This window comes from Aquila chrysaetos, chromosome 10 (genome assembly GCF_900496995.4).
Source record: "Aquila chrysaetos chrysaetos chromosome 10, bAquChr1.4, whole genome shotgun sequence".
In the NCBI taxonomy this organism is placed as follows: Eukaryota; Metazoa; Chordata; class Aves; order Accipitriformes; family Accipitridae; genus Aquila; species Aquila chrysaetos.
The window spans coordinates 1,560,448-1,578,247 of record NC_044013.1 but is presented as its reverse complement, the minus strand read 5'-3'; the positions used below and the strand labels follow the sequence as shown (position 1 = coordinate 1,578,247).

The following is a 17,800-nucleotide window of genomic DNA, read 5'->3' as shown; positions in this document are numbered from 1 at the left end:
TGTAAGAACTTCTTTCTCCAGTCTGTCACACGCGCTATGCTCACCTGCAGATCAGCCTTGCTTATATGCTCATCATTATTACCTTTCTATTCCAGTTTCCCCAATTCTCCCAGTGATATTTCCCAGGGGCAGTACTGGAATCTCTTTCAGGAAGGACTGTTCCTGCTCTTTGCCTATCCCCACTCTTGAGGATATGTCTGCCTTGGAAATATAGGCTAAAACTTCTAAAATGTAGTCAGTGATTAAGTGTAGTAAGTGATTAAGCTCTTCATCTTACCTCTTTGTATGCACCAGTGCATTCATAGTAGTCACGAGAAGGCAAGCCAAGCCCAGGCTGATCAATCTATAAATTCAAATAAAAATTAAAAAGTGCTTAAGGACAAAATGGCATAGCATTGTACTATTCTTTTGTCAATTACAGGTCACTGATGCTTCACTCTTGCCAAATTATCTTCTGGCCAAAGGGGAGTTTCTCTCTCATTCTGTTGCCCTCCTTTAATTCCTTTCACTCTCCTTATATTTTTTGTCTTTCTTTTCAGTCTTTTTGTTCTGTTGCTGAACAATGCATGCTATGCATAACCAGTGTGAAAACAGTGCATGTACAGAAGACAAAACAGTCCTCAGTCAAGCAAGGCAGTTGCTGCATCTTTGAAATTCATTCATGCGAAGTCGTCAAGGATCTATCTACCCATTGACAAGAAAGATGAGACTTTTGCTCTTGTAACTTGCGTCTCAGGAGTAGCTGGTGAAGATTCACCATACGTAATACTGCCTTCCTCTGGATTTTCCATTTTCAGAGATCATCTTACGTTTATAGGCAGGGGACTCTTGACATACTCCTTATGCAAATGTCCTCAGCCACTTTCATATCTGTGCCAGCAGGTCCTGTTAGTACTTTGGCATCTGAATACCTTGTAAAAACAACCCCTTTGCTGGGCTTTCTGCCACTGGGATCATAGCCCAGGTTTTCAGTGACAGAGCTTTCTGCCTGAAGTACATGGTAAGGAAATCATGTTTACTTATTTGCTTGCATGCATATATAAGTAGATCATGTCTGTCTTCTGTCCAGTGTACGCATAAATTGTGTCCGTATGTCTATATATGTCTCTGTTATTCTCATCTCACTGAAAGTAACAGTGTATGAGTGCACAGAATAAAGATATTGACTTTGAGAATGGACAGAGCACTGTGAAACTGATAATTTAAGTTTGAAAATGACGTAGATTCACAAATTCATCTACCACTTACTCTGGTAAAATTCAAATCGCTAATGTTTCTCCTGGTTAACATTTATGTCTATGCTTCTAGTTATTTTGCTGCACTTTTATGATCAACAAGGCAATGCCACCCAGGGAGACTTACATGAATGATATGTGCTGTGGAATTTTTATCATCCGTGCCAACAAAAAAATTAATAAGGACCTTTTTTCCATATCTGGAGTTTAGCTGTGCAATAGCTGTCTCAGCTGTCCAAGCAGTACCTAAGCAAATGAAAGGTATACTCAGCCTCTATTTTTGGTAAGCAATGAAAAGTATAATAATTTAAAAATTTGAACTGAAAAGGAAATAAACACAGATTATCTTACCGTAGGAAGAATCCCAGTTAGTTGTTGCTACAGGCCAGTCAGATACCTTTGGCAATAAACTGATTAAAGGCCTTCCACCTCTGCTATCAATGATAGCTTTTGGAAAAATGAAAATGAGTTACCATGACAATTTAAAACACACAAATGTTACACTATTATAATGAGTTCAGAATAATGAAGCTGAGAAATATGTTTTCACCATCACCACAATAGAAGTATGCTCTGATGTATGACTGTGCTTTAACATTTAATTTAAAAAATGTTTCAGTCATGACTGCAAAGAGCATATGCAAATCCTTGTGACCATGACATTGAAGAACAATTGTATTTTTACTTTGCAGATATCTTGAAATAATATTTTTAAGAAGTATTAGTAACTTTATAGAACCTATAAAAACATGTGATTTAGGAAGCACTGCTAACTGTTTTACTGCTCCTCATTCTAGTGGCAGCATCTAGCTCAAATTCTTGAAAGAAATGATCTCCCTGTCTTTCTAGAAGCCTGGTGTGCTAGTCATTTTTCACCTCATCCCTGATAATTCTTACAAAATAAGTTAACTCACATTTAACTGAAAGGATTTGAGTTTAAATATCTGCAGCAAACTGGTAACTGAAGATCAATGTAATCTCACCTAAAATATCAAAGCTAGTAAAACAGGAGATATAACACTAATTTTACTATTGACATTCTTATTTGACTCTATAGAATGGATACATTTTAGTTTTCATGACAAATTTCCGAAAAATTATGCACAGAAACTAGGAGGATATAGGTATAGCTGACTGTGAAGATGGGATTCTTTGGATGATAATTTATATATCCTATAGGCATAAATTCAGGAGACACTTACTTTCATTTATGCATGATCTGTACAGAGTTTTTGCCTTCTGCACTGCTGTTATATCATTACTGCTTGGTGTGTCGAGGACATCTGAAACACACAGACAACAAATGTATCTTAATATCTAATCTTTATTGGAAAGATACTGAAGGAACCGTAGTGGATACTATCCTGAGGACCAGAGGGTGGACAGTAAGTACTCCGCATCCATCTCAAATTCCAGGGAAGCTTTGCCTTTCAAAAGCCGAGGGTAAAAAACTTTGGAGATTACATGGCTTGCAATTGCATCAGTCTGTGTTAATAAATTGAGCATAAAGGAGTCAGGTAAATACTCTGTGGATCACCCTTGGCAAAATACAAACGCTCCAACTTTTCAGGAACAGTTTTTAGGTGACCAAGCTATTGTGTGAAGAGAATTGCTGCCAGGACTCTAAGTGTACCAGCAGGCTCTAACTACGCTGACCAGCCTGTAACCATCTTTTCCTGTAATTCTATCCTGCAGTCTCTTCACTGTAGCCAGGTGTTTAGCTGTTTGTGTTCAAGGTCTGCTTTGGTGTGGTGCAGCTGTGTGGCCGTGGATCATACTTCCACAAAAACAGCTAAATTGTAAGAGCAAGCTGTAAGAAGCCTCATCTGGTGCCTCTACTTGTGCACCCTATGCCTGTTGGCTCAGGAGCAGCAGTCCAGGTCAGCTCCTTGCCCATGCTCTCGTAGGTATGCTGGACCTTGCCTGGCTGACTTGCCTGAGACCTGCTGCATGACTATGGACTTGTCTGGTGATCATGGGGCTGTTGGCTGAACCCTGTCACTGTCACCGGACCTGCTCTGCTCTTCTGGTTTGGGTCCTGTGGGACTGAGCCCCTCGTCTGTGAGGCCTCTGTCCCTGCCTGCCTCGAGTGACAGTCAGCTCCTGGATCACCTTCCCTTGTGGGGCAGCCCACTCTTGCCACTACTTTACAATTACTCCAGTTACTACTTTACAATTGCTTTGCTCCACAGAAACTGAAGCTTAAGGAACACCATGGCATCCATAAACTGCAAACCTGGCAAAACCAGAAGACATGCAAAGTAATCTCAGTCTGAGAAAGCGGTTTGGAGAATGTTTCATGACCATGACTTCTTTGTTATTTTCATCTGAGAAAAGGGAATATGGACAATTTGACACTATTACATTTTGTGGAAAAAGGAATATTTGTGAGTTTATGATATGACTAGTTAGAAAATTGCTTGCCTGCTCTTTGGGATTTAGCTGATGGAATACAGATACGCAGGACATAGGGCTGCCAGAGAGCAACTTCCAGCATTTCAGCTGACTTGGACACAGGCAGACCTCTTTCTGCTTCACCTAGCGTGGCTGCTATTGTTAGTGCATGAGGGCAATGATACGGATTTCAGTTGTTTTAATATGCTCATGAGCACACAGAGTACAGATATCAGAAAGGTCAGGTCTGATCAACTCTGCTCCAGTGTCAGACACAACAGCGTAACTTCCACAGCATTCTCCAAGCAAACAGTTTGTGGTAGATTTGTCCTGAACCAAACACAAAGAAACTGAAATATTTGGTAGTATTTTAAGCTTTGCTAGACAACCACATCATATTAGGATAACTTGTAAGCCAAAGAAGAAACTTTATATAGTCCACAAACATAAACCGCACTGACCTTTTAAAACAACTTCTAGTTCGTCTCTTAAAATGTCAAAGTTACTATAACGGGAGCTGGTTTCTGGAATGACGTTCCTCTTAAGCCATCCTCCACAGGCATATTGGTAAAAATCATTACAAGGCTCTGCAGTGGTGTCCATGTTCTCAAGGATACGGGCTGCTGCAATATGAGACAAATTAAGGCATAAAGAATCCTTAGAGAAAATAAATGAATACATTTGTTTGCTCTGAAGAGGGAAGTAATAAATGTATTTCCTTTAGTTTAGAATAGGCTCAAGCCTACTTGAATGTTGTAAACCAAACAAAGTACTAGTAAGTGCACAACAAATTACTATTCCTTTACTGCCCATAACCTATATACTTTTCCGTTGCCTGTGTGTACTGATGGGTAAACTGACTAATGTTCCTCCTCCCTGTGAGTGGTTGCTTAGTTTTAAATAAAATGTAAGATGTTTCATTTACTGACTTACACTTTGCATTGAAATGTGGTGAAAGGAGAGGTTAAAAGCACAAGACATATCAGAGGCTAAGTATCCACTGTGATGTAATTTAAGTAATTAATATGATGTAGGCTCAGCTGAATCCAATCTATTTCAATAAAATAATGACTTTGTTGTACTGGTTAAGTTCTTGTCAAGAAAGTTTTCCTATTAATGCTCTTCTGAATCTACATTGATTTTCTAGACCTATTCCACCTTTTATTCTAGAACTGATACTGCCTCTTCCTATCCCTACTGACCCTCTTGAAGTGGCTTGTCAAAGACTAACCAGTCACTGACTGATTGTGACATGGGATTCTCTAGTGAAAACTGATTCCTTGATGACAGTTTCCCAGCTGCTATTCATAAACCTGTGCTGCTGCTTTTTTGTATTCCTCTTCCACCTAGACTGCTTTCACCACTAGTATGCTAGCACAAAGTCTTTCACAGAAAGGAGAAATGCTAGGAGTCAAGCAAGAGCTAGTGATACCTCTGACTTTCCCAGGACACTGAATATCCTTCCCATTTTTCAGACATTATTTTTAGTAAATGGTGAGGCTTGTGATTTCCAGTGTTCATCCCACCCACATGGGTGAGTCAAATATTTATAGTTATTTCTCCAGTACTTTCAATATTTTCCATGTCTGTTATGCTGGTAGAAATGAGAGGTGGATAGACAGGCAATAGTATTTATGTTGACTTGCCTCCTCCCCCCCACCTCATTTTTCTTGGGATCTTCAGTTGGCTTACGCTTGTTGTATTTGAGGCCAACATCTGGTGGTTTTACAATGTTCCAGTCCTTGGAAGATGGAAAAAGCCATGAACACAGGCATTTTCAATTTTAGACTGCTTCAGTAGCATAAAAAGCATTGCGGAAATAGGTACAATGCCTAGGACCTGATTCTTTTCCTTCTGAAGTCAATGTCAGGCTGACTTCAATTTCAGGGATACAGGATCAGGCCAACAAGAAGAGACTGTGAAATTCAGTCATGTTTTTACTAAGTTTGACACTTGCTTTTTACTCATTCTTGAGAAAGCCAAGCATCCAGTCCTACTGTCCAGTAGAGCAAGGAATTTCCCTGCTGCCTGTAAACTTGGACAACAGGCAATGGGCACATACAGAAATAAGAAAAAAAATATCCTGTTCAACTTAAGAAAAAACTTCTTACTGTAAGGGTGGTCAAACACTGGAATAGGCTGCCAGGGAAGTTGCGAAGTCTCCATCTGGGGAATAATCAAAACCTGACTGGACAAGATCCTGAGCAACTTTCTCTAGTTGACCCTGCTTTAAGCAGTGCTGTTGGACTATGTGATCTCCAGAGGTCACTTCCAACCTCAACTTTTCTGTGATTGTGTAAAAACTCTGGTACTTGTTTCTGTCTAGTTTGTCCTATTCCCTTTAGGAGAAGGGGAGTGTTTTGAATGGTGTGCTTTATTCCTGTCCTAGCTCCATCTATTTGCTGTAAAAGAGGAAGATAGCTAATTATTACTAACATCTCCTGTTTTAAGGGTATCCTTACAAATCTCTCTGCTAGGCTGGAGCAGCATCTGAAGGGCAACACTGTCCCTTGGATTATCTTGGCATGTGTTAGTCCAGCAACAAAGTCTTTAATAGCCAGGACCGGACATTGCAGCTCACTCATTCAGAGCAGTGTGCCAGCCCTGTCAAAAAGTAATGGCAGGATAGAGAAATCTTCTGACACCAAGAAAAGATGGCTCTTACCTATTGTCTTGTCACTTTTGCAAAAAAAAGAACTCCAACAAAACCCAGGAGAAATCCACATGTTGCGTAAAGCTGAGAAATTACTAACAGTTTATGTAATATCAAACCTTGCTTTAACTGTGGAATCAGGTTGCTCTGTTTTGTAGTCAGCATCTGTTTAATCTTCCTTGCCTACTACTGTCACACAAAAATAATCATCTATCATAACTTTTCTGCTGTAAAGTCCAGGCTAGCCAATATTAGCCAATCAACTTTTATCAAAACTTGAAGTTTAAATACTGCAAACATAACAGAAAGAGCTCAGTCATGGGAACTGTAGTCTTTCACTTAGGGCTTCATGCAAAATACATGTGCTAAGTATCCAACTCAAGAATACTCTCCTCAAAAGTGTAATTTGAACCTCTGAACCCCAAGATAACCACCCAGTATTTGGCTGATACCATGGATGTATTAAAATCAATGAAATGTGATTTTGTTATCAACCAAGCCCAGAAGCATAAAGACACATGAATTTCCCCTTCAAAGTCAGTGGGACCATTAGGCTGGACAGAATCCAAAACATGCTCTAAGTTATTTATAAGTCGATACTTGTGCCCAAAGAAGCTTTATGGTAAGTTCATGGCTGTACATACTGAGACATTTTTGCTCTGGAGTAAGTGTGAGACTGATGAATATTTTATTTTAATTCTAATAGGTTAATTCATACGTATACAAATACAGATATTACATGGTATACTTTTCATTAGTCCTCAGTATTGCTTTGATGAACCAGTGTTTGGGTTTGTTCCTATTCTCACTTGTTTTTCAATTTCCTAACTGTCACTGAAGAATGTAGAGCCTTATCTCTATTACTTTTAATGATTAATTATATCGTGGTACTCCTGATTGCCAGTTGTTGCTTTAATAGCTTACAAATAAAGTAATATAGGCTAACATAACAACCAGTGACCTGGGGAGGATATAGGAGAAACACAATATGCTTACCTAGGTGAAACTGGTGTGAGAGAGATCAAAATTCCCTATTCTCACCAGTCTGTGCTGTCTGAGCTGAGTAAAATTAGCAGACAGTATGTCAGCTTATTAAAGAATTTTCAAATGTAGCAATTGCATGCTATCTTCATGTGCTACACTATAATGGATTTCACAAACCTTGCTAACATTACCATGCAGTTACTGATATTTTACTGTGTGTGTAACCAGTGGAATTTTCATTACATTTTTTCTTCTGGTCATTTATTTGAAGCTCTTCTATTAAATGTACTATAAATTCTGTCAGTATCTTCACTTTATTCTTTTTCACGGGCTTGTACCTATTGCAAAATTTTGAAATTCATTGCAAAAAACTGTCACAGTATTGGTCAGTTCTGGTGCAAGGCATTACTATTTCACTTAATGTCTGTTGCTAATTATAGTTCTTGAAAGACCACAATAAATTTTCCGAAGTTAATACTTCTGGCTTTCTATCTGTAGCTATCTGTCTAACTTTTCCTGTATGTTATCGTACATGGTCTGGAAGAAGCAGCCAAATTAAAGATGGAACCGTTACAAAATTCTGGTTTCAGTAATATTAAACTTGTAGATTCATCCCAGTAAGAATATTATTAAACAGCAATAATACAGTTTATTTCTCTGGATTAAACACTTTACATTGTATTTTTAAAATACTAATTTATTTTGTTATTAAATTATATAATCCTGACAAACTCTTTGAACTATTTTTGAACCTCTTGGAGCACTGAAGGCCTGAGCAGATGCCAGCTAACCATTCTGGGCTCCTGATTCACAGTGTTCCTCTTCCAGAGCCAAGAACTCACTCACTCTAGTGACCACCTAATCGAACAAGTCTTCTAGGTGATTATGTCCTTACCAACACTTGCCTTCCCTTTTCATAATCTGACTATATTCCATTTAATGGCCATACAAGTGTGGAGAAGGCCCGAGACTTCTATAGCAATTTCTACCTTAAATGCATCATACCATGTGGGACATGGAAATCCTGGCTCAGTTAATAAATAACAATTTTAAATTCAAGCTGGTCATTCCCAACATTGCTTAGAGCTATGCATTCTAAATCATTTACAGACAGATGCAGCATTTGGAACTGACAGTTCTGTAACGGCTAGCACATCCAAACTTCATGTGGGGCTCCCTGATCCTAACTGCTTCCTGCATACTAAGATTTCATTGCTACAACAGTCTAATAGACTGTGCAGATTTTTAGCTGCATAATTGACCCTTGCTAGGCAGAAACACATACTAATGCTACAGATCATAATATGGTCAGAAGTAAGGGTTCTAGTTTGACATCATTGCTTTTGCATCTGTTTAGATTTTATTTGAGGTATAGCCCCACAGCTAAAACTTAATTATAAAGATTGTAATTTAATCAGATACACTGGTTGCCTCCCTGGACTCTTACAGTATGGTAAGGAAACACCAAGTATTAACACCTAGTAAAATACAAAAGCTGTCTTTCACCCAGTTGTAAATTTTATGGGTTCCAGGCTGGAGTGTGCAGTTCTTGCACATGTAGTAGTAGTTACTCACAAGAGTAGTCCCCCTCTCTGCAGTGGATCAGTTTCCATGTCCTATATAGGGACAGCAGAATGTGTATTAAAGAAAACCTCTATGATGTCAATTAGATGATTTTCCTGCCAGTAAAAAAAACTTTCATAGAATACATTTATAGCACTACCCTGGCATTTTACATGTTTTGAGACTGAATTCTCACCATTTCTTTAGGAGTTATTCTTTCAATGTTTGAACTAGACGATTTGTAGAATACGGGGCAGTTGATCATAAATGAGATAAACGTGTGAATAAAATAAAGCTGTATTTAATGAAAAATAAAAAGAGATTATGACATTAGAACCACACTGTACATTTCTATTTTTGGGATGTTTTAGTCCACCTACCCTTTCTTCTCATTTTATATTTCATTATTATCTCTGTTGAATTGAGGCAATTTATATTTTAAAAAAATGCTCCTTCTTCACCCTGTTATGTAATTTTATAAGCCTGCCATTTTTCCCTATCAGTGTCCTTACTGACACTGTGTCCTTTCACAATTTTACTTCTGTATTGAGAATCTTACATTCAGTAAGAATGTTTATTTATCCCCTTAAATATCTGCATGCTGTTAAATCTTTTAACAGAAGCATAAAAGAGTAAAACTATTCTGCTTAATTCATTTAGCCACTTCTTGCTAGATCTTCAGTTTACATTACGGCTTATTTCTCCAAACCTTCTACTGCTTTTCTTTTTTGAGTTCACTCATCATTATGTAGTCTTTATCTGAACTTTTTTAACAGATATGCATAAATATTTAGGTGGAAACGAGCATCTTCAGAGATGTTGGACTTTGGCTACTGTCTAAAATGTGACCTAAAACGAGTAGTCCCACAGAAGTAAGGAAACCAATATAACGACCTTTCTACACTGTTTCTGGCATGTCTGCAAGTCTAAATGGGGCCTACGAATCAAAACCTTTTGGAAGCCTCCCATGGGGTGCTGTGTACGTCAGATTCCCTAACAACTGCACTTAACTTACATACACTTTTGCTTTCAAGCACATATATTTTTCTTGCATGTTGACTGTCAAGTCCTTTACTACTCCTCACCACCTTTCCTGTTTCTCCTATTGACATACTGGGTCTCTGTCTTCTCCTAGGGCTGTCTTTTCTCTCAACTTCCAGAGAGGCCAGTCATGATGTACAGAATCTATGTAGAAGTTATGAGTTCCACTTGACATGAAGATAACACGTAGCTATCAGGGTGTCTATGATGCTTTTCAATAGGAGGTTACGAAGGTTGAACAAAATGCCAGATGTTTGTTTGGTAAGCTGAGAGGTCACAGTGTGGGTGCTGGGAAATGATCCATGTTCTAAGCTTCCGCTTTAGATTTCTTGCCACCTTCTGTGACTGGGCCACAGCCTTTGTGAACTGTGTGGCCAAGTTATTCTACAGGGGTGGAGAAAGCGAAAGAGGAACGCCTGCCAGAAAGTAATATGAAGAGACTGATTTCAGGGGTCCCAGCTTCGGAAGCTTCCCAAAACCCCACATAATCAAAAGAGTCCTGTTATAGGGGTATATAGATATAACAAGGTTGATTATACATTGGCAATGTAGGGCTCTCCTCCTGACTTGGAGAAGACTTGCTGCAAGGGCATGAAGAACTGTCAACTGTTTGACCATGGAAAATGGCATGAAAGGAGAAAGCAGGGCAGAGCTGGCATAGAGCCCCTTTGGAATATATGTTGGCACAGCCAGCTAAATGCTGCTTTCTTCTGAGGAATGAGAGAGAGAGGCTGCTTCTGAGCCTACGATCAGTCTGTATTAATGAGGTGGAGGAAGTGTTATAAAGAGAATGGGGACATTTAGAAGTAAATTACGCAAAAAAGGAAAACCAGCATTCATTGATCTGCAGGAGAAAACAGAAAGGATAAGAGAACTACAGGTGAGGTGAAAGGGAGAGCATTGATAACTACCACTTGACCTACTACAAGAGGATACGTAGTATGGAACTCAGCATTCCTCTGATGCATTTTTAGTAGCTTTCTAGTAGGGTTCAGACCAGGATGTCACCTAAGTATTTTTTTAATGCATTTGTTACTAAAGAATGAAGTTAGCTTGTCAGACTATAAAATTTGGAAATTTTTTTTTACATGATTAATATTGCATCTCCTCAAACATGGCTATCAATGATCAAGACTATTTTTATGTACCTTCCTCAGAGACACAGCCTCTGCTTGAATTCTGACTTGGAGGTAGGTGTAGGGAAGAGCCATCTTCTGATTGACTTTAAGCATTTCTGAAGCTGGAGGCATTCTTTGGAGAGTCTGTTTCTAAGTCTTAAACTAGCCAGACCCTGATGACTTTGTAAGATCCGACAATATCACATCACATCACAAGATTTTACATTTGTAGAAGAAATATGCTAAGAAAATTATTTGGGTTAGCAGATCCCAGGCCTCATCGTGCCGTACTTGTCTGCAGTTAGATGGGAACATTACATGGTGGTAATTTTGTTGAAAAAAAAAAAAAAAATTAATTTAAAAGGAATGTATTTTCATTCTTACCTGATTTTATACAGTCTGATGTCTTGCAAACCCCATCTAAAAGAGAATACAGTCATATTCTTAATTCTTTATTGAATATATCTAAAACCTATTGTAAATATTATTTTCATTGACAGTCACTTTAGAATTGTATTTAATTGCAGTATACAGTAACATAAAGATGAATGGACACCTCACACTCAGCAAGTGAATATTTATAAGATCAGGCTCTAAAAAACATCATCATGTTCATCCCTTTAGGGTCTTTCAGTGCTAGTCACTCATCATGTGGAATTTTTGTAGTCATCAGAGGAAAAAGTTCTATCAATCAATTAGAGGTGGGCAAAATATTTTTATAACAAAGAAGAAATTTACAGAAAAATAGCACAAGGACTGAAGGCAGCTGCAAAGTCAGTTTGAATTTAGCAATACCCTTCAGTGACAAAAAGGTTTTGGAGGAATTAACTGAAAATTCTGAGACATTCACTCTGAAGTCTTCTAAACAAAATACAAGGTTCAGGAACATGAAAATGTTTCCTTTTGAGACTTTAGAAACAAAATATTTTTTATTTTTCATTTCAGAATGGCATTTTTCCATTCCATATTCGAACTTCACTATAACAAAAACTTTAAACAAAATTATTACGTACTTTAAAATGAACCAAAGCATTTCATTTCCAATCTAAGGGAACATTCTAGTTTGACCCCAAATGGAAATTTTAGCTTCTCTGTGTTATCTTTTCCAAAAAATTATCAGCGTATTTAGCCCTGAATGGAATTATTTTCAAATATTTTTGTATGGCTGCCGAATCACAAAACCTCTTAGTATGACTACACTTACTAAGAGCCCTTGCTGCAACAGATTGTAAAAGGAAAAAATAGGATTTTCATATATATTTAGGAATATGGGGGAAGCACTGTAGTTTGGTTTTCTTCAGCAGTCTTGTATTTTGTAGAGATTTTTTGCTTACTGAAGTATTAATTACAAACAGAAGTATTGCTAAGTCAGAACAAGCAAATGTTTTGTGTTTACCACAACTTTGCATGAACAAATGAATTTACAGAGCCCCTTCTGGAAAAAAGCATGTTTGTGGCAGTGTCCAGCAATAAGTGTGGATGCAGCTTTATATTTCAGATAATTGTGTCATACTGTCTAGTGACATACATATGAAATATGGTTATGATGTAGCAGCTATTAATCATCTAATTTTACACACTGGCTAAGGTACAATTTTCTATTATTGAGCAAATAATTCTGAGCTGACCTCATTTTATTTTCTTAATGTTTTATGTAGTGCAGCTATATATACCATGCAACACAGTCTTTTCTAATACAACATTTTAATGTAGTGCAACTTCAATTTTTTTTACTATATACTAACAACTGGATTCCCTTTATTAAAGCATTTTTTCTTAATTTCTTAAAACACTTTTATATTCATATCTATTTGTACATTCACAGACAGTTTAAGTGCACTTACCGTCATATGTTGCATACAGAACTATCATTGTGATCGCTACAATAGCTAGCAGAATCACTACAACAGCTAGCCCTATTTCCAGGCCACTCCATCGCAGTTTCTTCTTTGGTTTTGGAGCATTCATTTCAGTTATATCCATCTGGCTTTCTGACTTGCCCATAACCCAGCGTCTGAAAAGGCAAAGGGAAAATGCACTGGCGGACTTATACTGAGCCACAGGTCTTGAAACTGACTCCTCAACTGCACACTAACAAAGATGTTTTCTAGGTGAGTTTTCAAATAATTTGTAACACTACTAGAATGTCAATCATGAAATTAAAAATTCTCTCCTCCTCTCTCTCTCTCTCACACACACACACACACACACACACACACACACAAGTACGTACTATGCGCTATTTGTCATTTACGGAGAACAGAAGACTGGTCTTCCTTCATGTGAAGAGGCCACCAAATAGAAAAGGGAGGCCATTAAACCAAACCGTATTTTTAAAACGTACCTGTGTGGTTTAATCTTGTATGATGGTACAGGAATTCACAAGCAAGCAAAAAGCAAGTCTCCCTACTTGAATAAAAATTAACTTAATCTGCCAATTACTTATCTAATGCCAAAGGTCAAAATATGCCATTATGCTTCGCTGTCATTTCTTAAAATATGATGTAAGCAATTCTTGACTACAGCTTTACAGCTGTCTCTAAAAATAGAAAAAAAAAAAAATTCAGGCTCTGCTGGGAGCCTGTCAAATTCACACTGAAGATAGTGAGTCTTCACAGTAATTTTTAAAGAAGTGCGACCAAGTCTCTCTTTTGAGGTTAGAACACTGTAACTTAGAAGTAACTACAACACATACACACAAAACTGGTGGGAGCGTGAATGGACTCATGCTCACTCATGAAATGTGTATGCAATAGTAGATTTTAAGATTGTATTTCTGTCACTTTTTAGAGATAACTTGGCCATCTTTTGCAGTACTACTGTTTTACAGTTCTTTGCTCTCTCTTCATCTGCTCCCATTTATTTAGGGCCAGACTTTCCTCTCCTGACAGGGATTCAAATTCCTATATATACAGCAACATATTTCTCAGTATTTCACAATGAAAACTCAACAGTTTCTATTCACAGCATTTCCTGGGGATCTTTACATCCACAGATAAAGTACACACCCTTTCCATTCAATGAGGAAGAATATGAGAGTTCCACTGGGATAAATAATGGAAACACCTTCGTTCACCAGACCCCTCATAAGAATGTCAACCAGTGGTGCAGGTCAGGGCATTCAAGTTCTCTTGTATTCATCACACCCTTTTTTCCCCACTCTCTGTAAGTTGGTGTAACAGCAGTAAGGGAACCGTTCCCAGTTTCTGCATCCATTCAAGTCTAAGACTTGAACTTAATTATTTTAGTTTGAACTGTATTGCTGGCTTGGATTGATCTTTGTCTCCTCAAGCTGCTGCAATCTTTCAGATATCCAGTCTTTGCTTTTCCTCTGGACCTTCTGTTTCTGCCTGATAGGTGTTCCTTTGTTTCCAATAATCTCTTCCTCTCTTTGATGTCTACCTCACCTAGAATACTAGCTCCTCCACTGCAAAAACATGTCACTAAAGTGTCTATGTTTATTAATAAAGGTGCCAAATAACTCGGTATTATGAACCTAAGTAAACAGAGATTTTGCGTTCCACGTGTTTACACAATACCTGTCTCAGTGGATCCTTGGATACTACCACACTAACACTGTTTCTCTAAGTTAATGAGAGAACATTTTATTTCAGTGTGTCTCATCTCCCCTTTTGTCACTACTCCCTGGACATCAAGATGCATGAAGTGACTGGCAGTGCCAGAATCACAGGTCTTCTATGGCTCAGGAGGCTGGAATCCCGCAAGGTCTGCCCAGCCTCTGTCTTTCCAAACCCATAGGGACCATTACAACTGCTTTAATTTTCCTCATGAGCTGCTATTTTTCTCTGAAGAGTAGGTTTTTGGTCAAATCAGCAAGTGGTTTCTAAGGCACAGGACTGAAATCCCACAGAACCATGTAAAAGAGCGAGCTATGTAGAGAAATTTGCCCTGCATTAACTGTGAGCTATAAATGCATAGATAATAGACAAGCAAATTAATGATTATACCCTTCTCACTTCCAGTCATGTTAAGCAGCAAAAGATGTTATTTATATTGACTAAATACTGACCAGTACCAGAATCCTCTGAATAGCTGGAGTCTAATTTAAGAAATGATGCTTATCTTCTGACTCTGATGGTGTCTTTAGAGCACTGAAAACACAGTTCATTAGTGCAGCAAGAAACAGTGTACCTTTCATGTGCAAATATGTTCCTTACAGTCAGCTAAGTTTTTCCAAGTGAGCTAATCTTTCTGTTCCTCCAGGAGTGTTCCTCATGTTTAAAGGCATCCCACTGACTAATTTTTACTTCTAGTTATTTAGAGAACTTATCCCATCTGCATTAAGGAACACCAGGTGAAAGCTTCTTTATGTGCTAATTGCAAGCACAGCAAAAGTATAAGAATAATTTAAGCAGATATAAGCCTAGGTATTATGGTTTTCCTACATTTCTCTTACCGCTTCCATGTTCTCCTCTACTCTGCCTGCTAACGCTTAGATACAACAGAGAGCTGAAATTACTTTGACTGGTCCTGGTCTAGGTGGCATAGAGAGTTAATGCATTAGCTTTTCTTTTCGGGATGCGCACATTAAAAATCGACTTGTGCCTTAGTTGGTTCTCAGTGTAGCCTCTACAGAAAACGTAGCACGTCACAAGAATACTTTTAAATTTTTTTTTTAATAACTTGCGTAGCATGTACCGTGCAGACGAGCTACCCCCAGGCGCGGTAAAACCGAGACACAACCAGTAGGGACGGCTAAGGCCCGCCACAGGCCACGCCGCCGGTCAGCCCCATCCGCGGGGCTAGCAGAAAGAAGCCGTACCGGCCGCACAGCGGGGACGGCGCGAAGCCCGACCGGCGTTCGGCTCGCTGCCGCTTATAAGCGCGGCCCCGAGCGCGGGCTCTCGCGCCGCCGGGTGGCGCCGCGGGCCGGGCGGGCCGGGGCCGCCCTGGGCGGGGAGGGGCCGCCGGGCCGGGGCCGCCGCGGGTAGCGGCCGGGCCGCGCCGGGAGGGCGCTCGGCGCCCGCCGCGGCGGCAGAGCGCCGGGCGCTTCGGCCCCGCCGTGCACGGCGCGGGCTGCCGAGGCGTCCCGCGGGCTCGGGGCGCTGCTCGAGGGGGCGCGCCCCGCGGCCGAGCCCGGCCCGCCCCGCCGGCACGCCGCCCCGCGACCCAAGCTGCCGGAGCACGCTCCTAACGCGGGGACGGGCAGAAATCCCCGCCGGGACGGCCGGGGCGGGGAAGGGGCGCGGGGACCCGTCCGCCCGTCCACGCCGCCGTTTGCCCGCCGCGCTCCCGCCGGCCACCCCGTACTCACCGGCTGGCGCTCGGAGGGGGTCCGGCCCCGGGGCCGCCGCACGCATCCCCGACCGGCGCCGGGCGGAGGCGGGCGCGGGGCGCCCCGAGCCGGCGGGAGCAGCGCCCGCGGGTCCCGGGGGAAGGCGGCGCGCAGGCTAGGCTGGCGGGGCGCCGGGCGGCCGCCGGCGGGGCTCAGCGCCCGGCCCGCCCGCGGGCAACGGCAGGGGCGCGGGGCGCCGGCATCGCCGGGACATCAAAGCCGGGGCGCTCCCCGCTCCCCGCGCCGGCTGCTCGCCGCTGCCGCCGCAGAGCCAAGCTGCTGGCAATCAAAGGAGCCCTTGTCTGCGGGCTGCCGGACGAGCAGTTCTCCGGGTGACCTGAAGGCTTCTTCCTCTTTGCGATCATAAAAACGTGATGGGGCAGGAAACAAACAAACAAGCAAGCAAGCCGCCCCTCCAGCCGCACCCCCCCCCCCCCCCCCCCCGCCCCGACAGCGACTAACCAGGCTCTTCACCTCGCAAAGCTTCCCCGAGCGCTTAGGTAGAGGAGAGAGAAGGAGCTGCCGCCTGGAGACAGGCGGTGCAGATGAGCGTTATGTCCGATGGAGCTGCCCCATTCCCGACTCGGGACCGCGGGCTCGGGAGGCCACCTCTGCCTGCCGCGGAGGAGGGTGGAAGGCAGCGAGGCCGTCCGCAAAGCGGCAGCTGAGCTGGAGTGCGAGAGCAGCCCGCACCTGCCTGCCTTCTCCGGTTCTTCATTTCTTCCCAGTCAGTTCAAGAGAAGGAGAGCGCTGATGCACAGGGAAGGTTAGCGGCTGCATGCCTGCAGTGCTTGGGGCCCGTTTCCATGCAGACTCGTTGCCTTTGTCAAATTAATGCAGTCACATATGCTCTGCGAGATCTTGTATCCTCATTCCCCGAGTGATTTCTTCTCAGGAGGGAGACAGCTGTGACTTCTTGCACAGAGAGGCAGCTCCGAGCTCTGTCGTAAGATTTCCCTGCCAACCAAGTATCAAAAGATACTTGCTTCATTCTTACTAAGTTTCATTTTTATTAAGTTTCATTTTTACTAATAAATCGGCAAACATCAGAAGGAGCAATAAGAGTTGCTGTCATTCCTCTCGCTCAAACCAGGTATCACGCTCACTTCTGCTGCCTTCCTAAAAGCACCTTTCTTACCACCGAGGCAGAAATGGCAGCTGAAATTTCCGAAATCTTTTATTACCAGCTACACGCACTAAAATGTCTGCTGCTTGAGAGGGGCAACCTTCTTCCTCTCCAAGAAAGGTGGAAACTGAATACTGACTTCTTTATGGAACTGCACAGCAAATGATCCGCACGCAGAGCAGATGCAATGAAGAGGGGAGGCTGATAAGGCATTAACTGAGCATTAGCTGTAAAAATGAAACACTTCTGCAAAATGAACATCTGAAGAAGGAACAAGAATGAATAAGGCTTTATTCACTCAAGAGAAAAGGCAATAGAAGTACCAAAAATAGGCAAGAAAAACATTTCAAAAAGTCTAGAGAACAAAAATACTGCATTTCTTACAGGCAG

At 41.2% G+C, this 17,800-nt stretch overlaps 1 protein-coding gene across 5 annotated transcripts in view; it reads right to left on the bottom strand.

Moving 5' to 3' along the window:
- Window positions 1–17,583, bottom strand: part of MME (membrane metalloendopeptidase) — a 51,994-nt gene extending 34,411 nt beyond the window's left edge. Inside the window, exons 1-8 of one of the 5 annotated variants that reach the window (XM_030028928.2) lie at window positions 16,747–17,583; window positions 12,833–13,002; window positions 11,373–11,408; window positions 4,091–4,249; window positions 2,438–2,518; window positions 1,587–1,682; window positions 1,363–1,481; window positions 278–343 (exon numbers count right to left, since the gene is read on the bottom strand). In XM_030028928.2, coding sequence (XP_029884788.1) covers window positions 278–343; window positions 1,363–1,481; window positions 1,587–1,682; window positions 2,438–2,518; window positions 4,091–4,249; window positions 11,373–11,408; window positions 12,833–12,992 — 717 coding nt within the window. In that variant the 5' untranslated portion in view covers window positions 12,993–13,002; window positions 16,747–17,583. Of the gene's footprint in view, window positions 1–277; window positions 344–1,362; window positions 1,482–1,586; window positions 1,683–2,437; window positions 2,519–4,090; window positions 4,253–11,372; window positions 11,409–12,832; window positions 13,003–16,263; window positions 16,638–16,746 lie in introns of those variants that run through there. The other 4 variants (XM_030028924.2, XM_030028925.2, XM_030028927.2 and 1 more) reach the window with 4 other exon arrangements.
- Window positions 17,584–17,800: the final 217 nt, after the last annotated feature.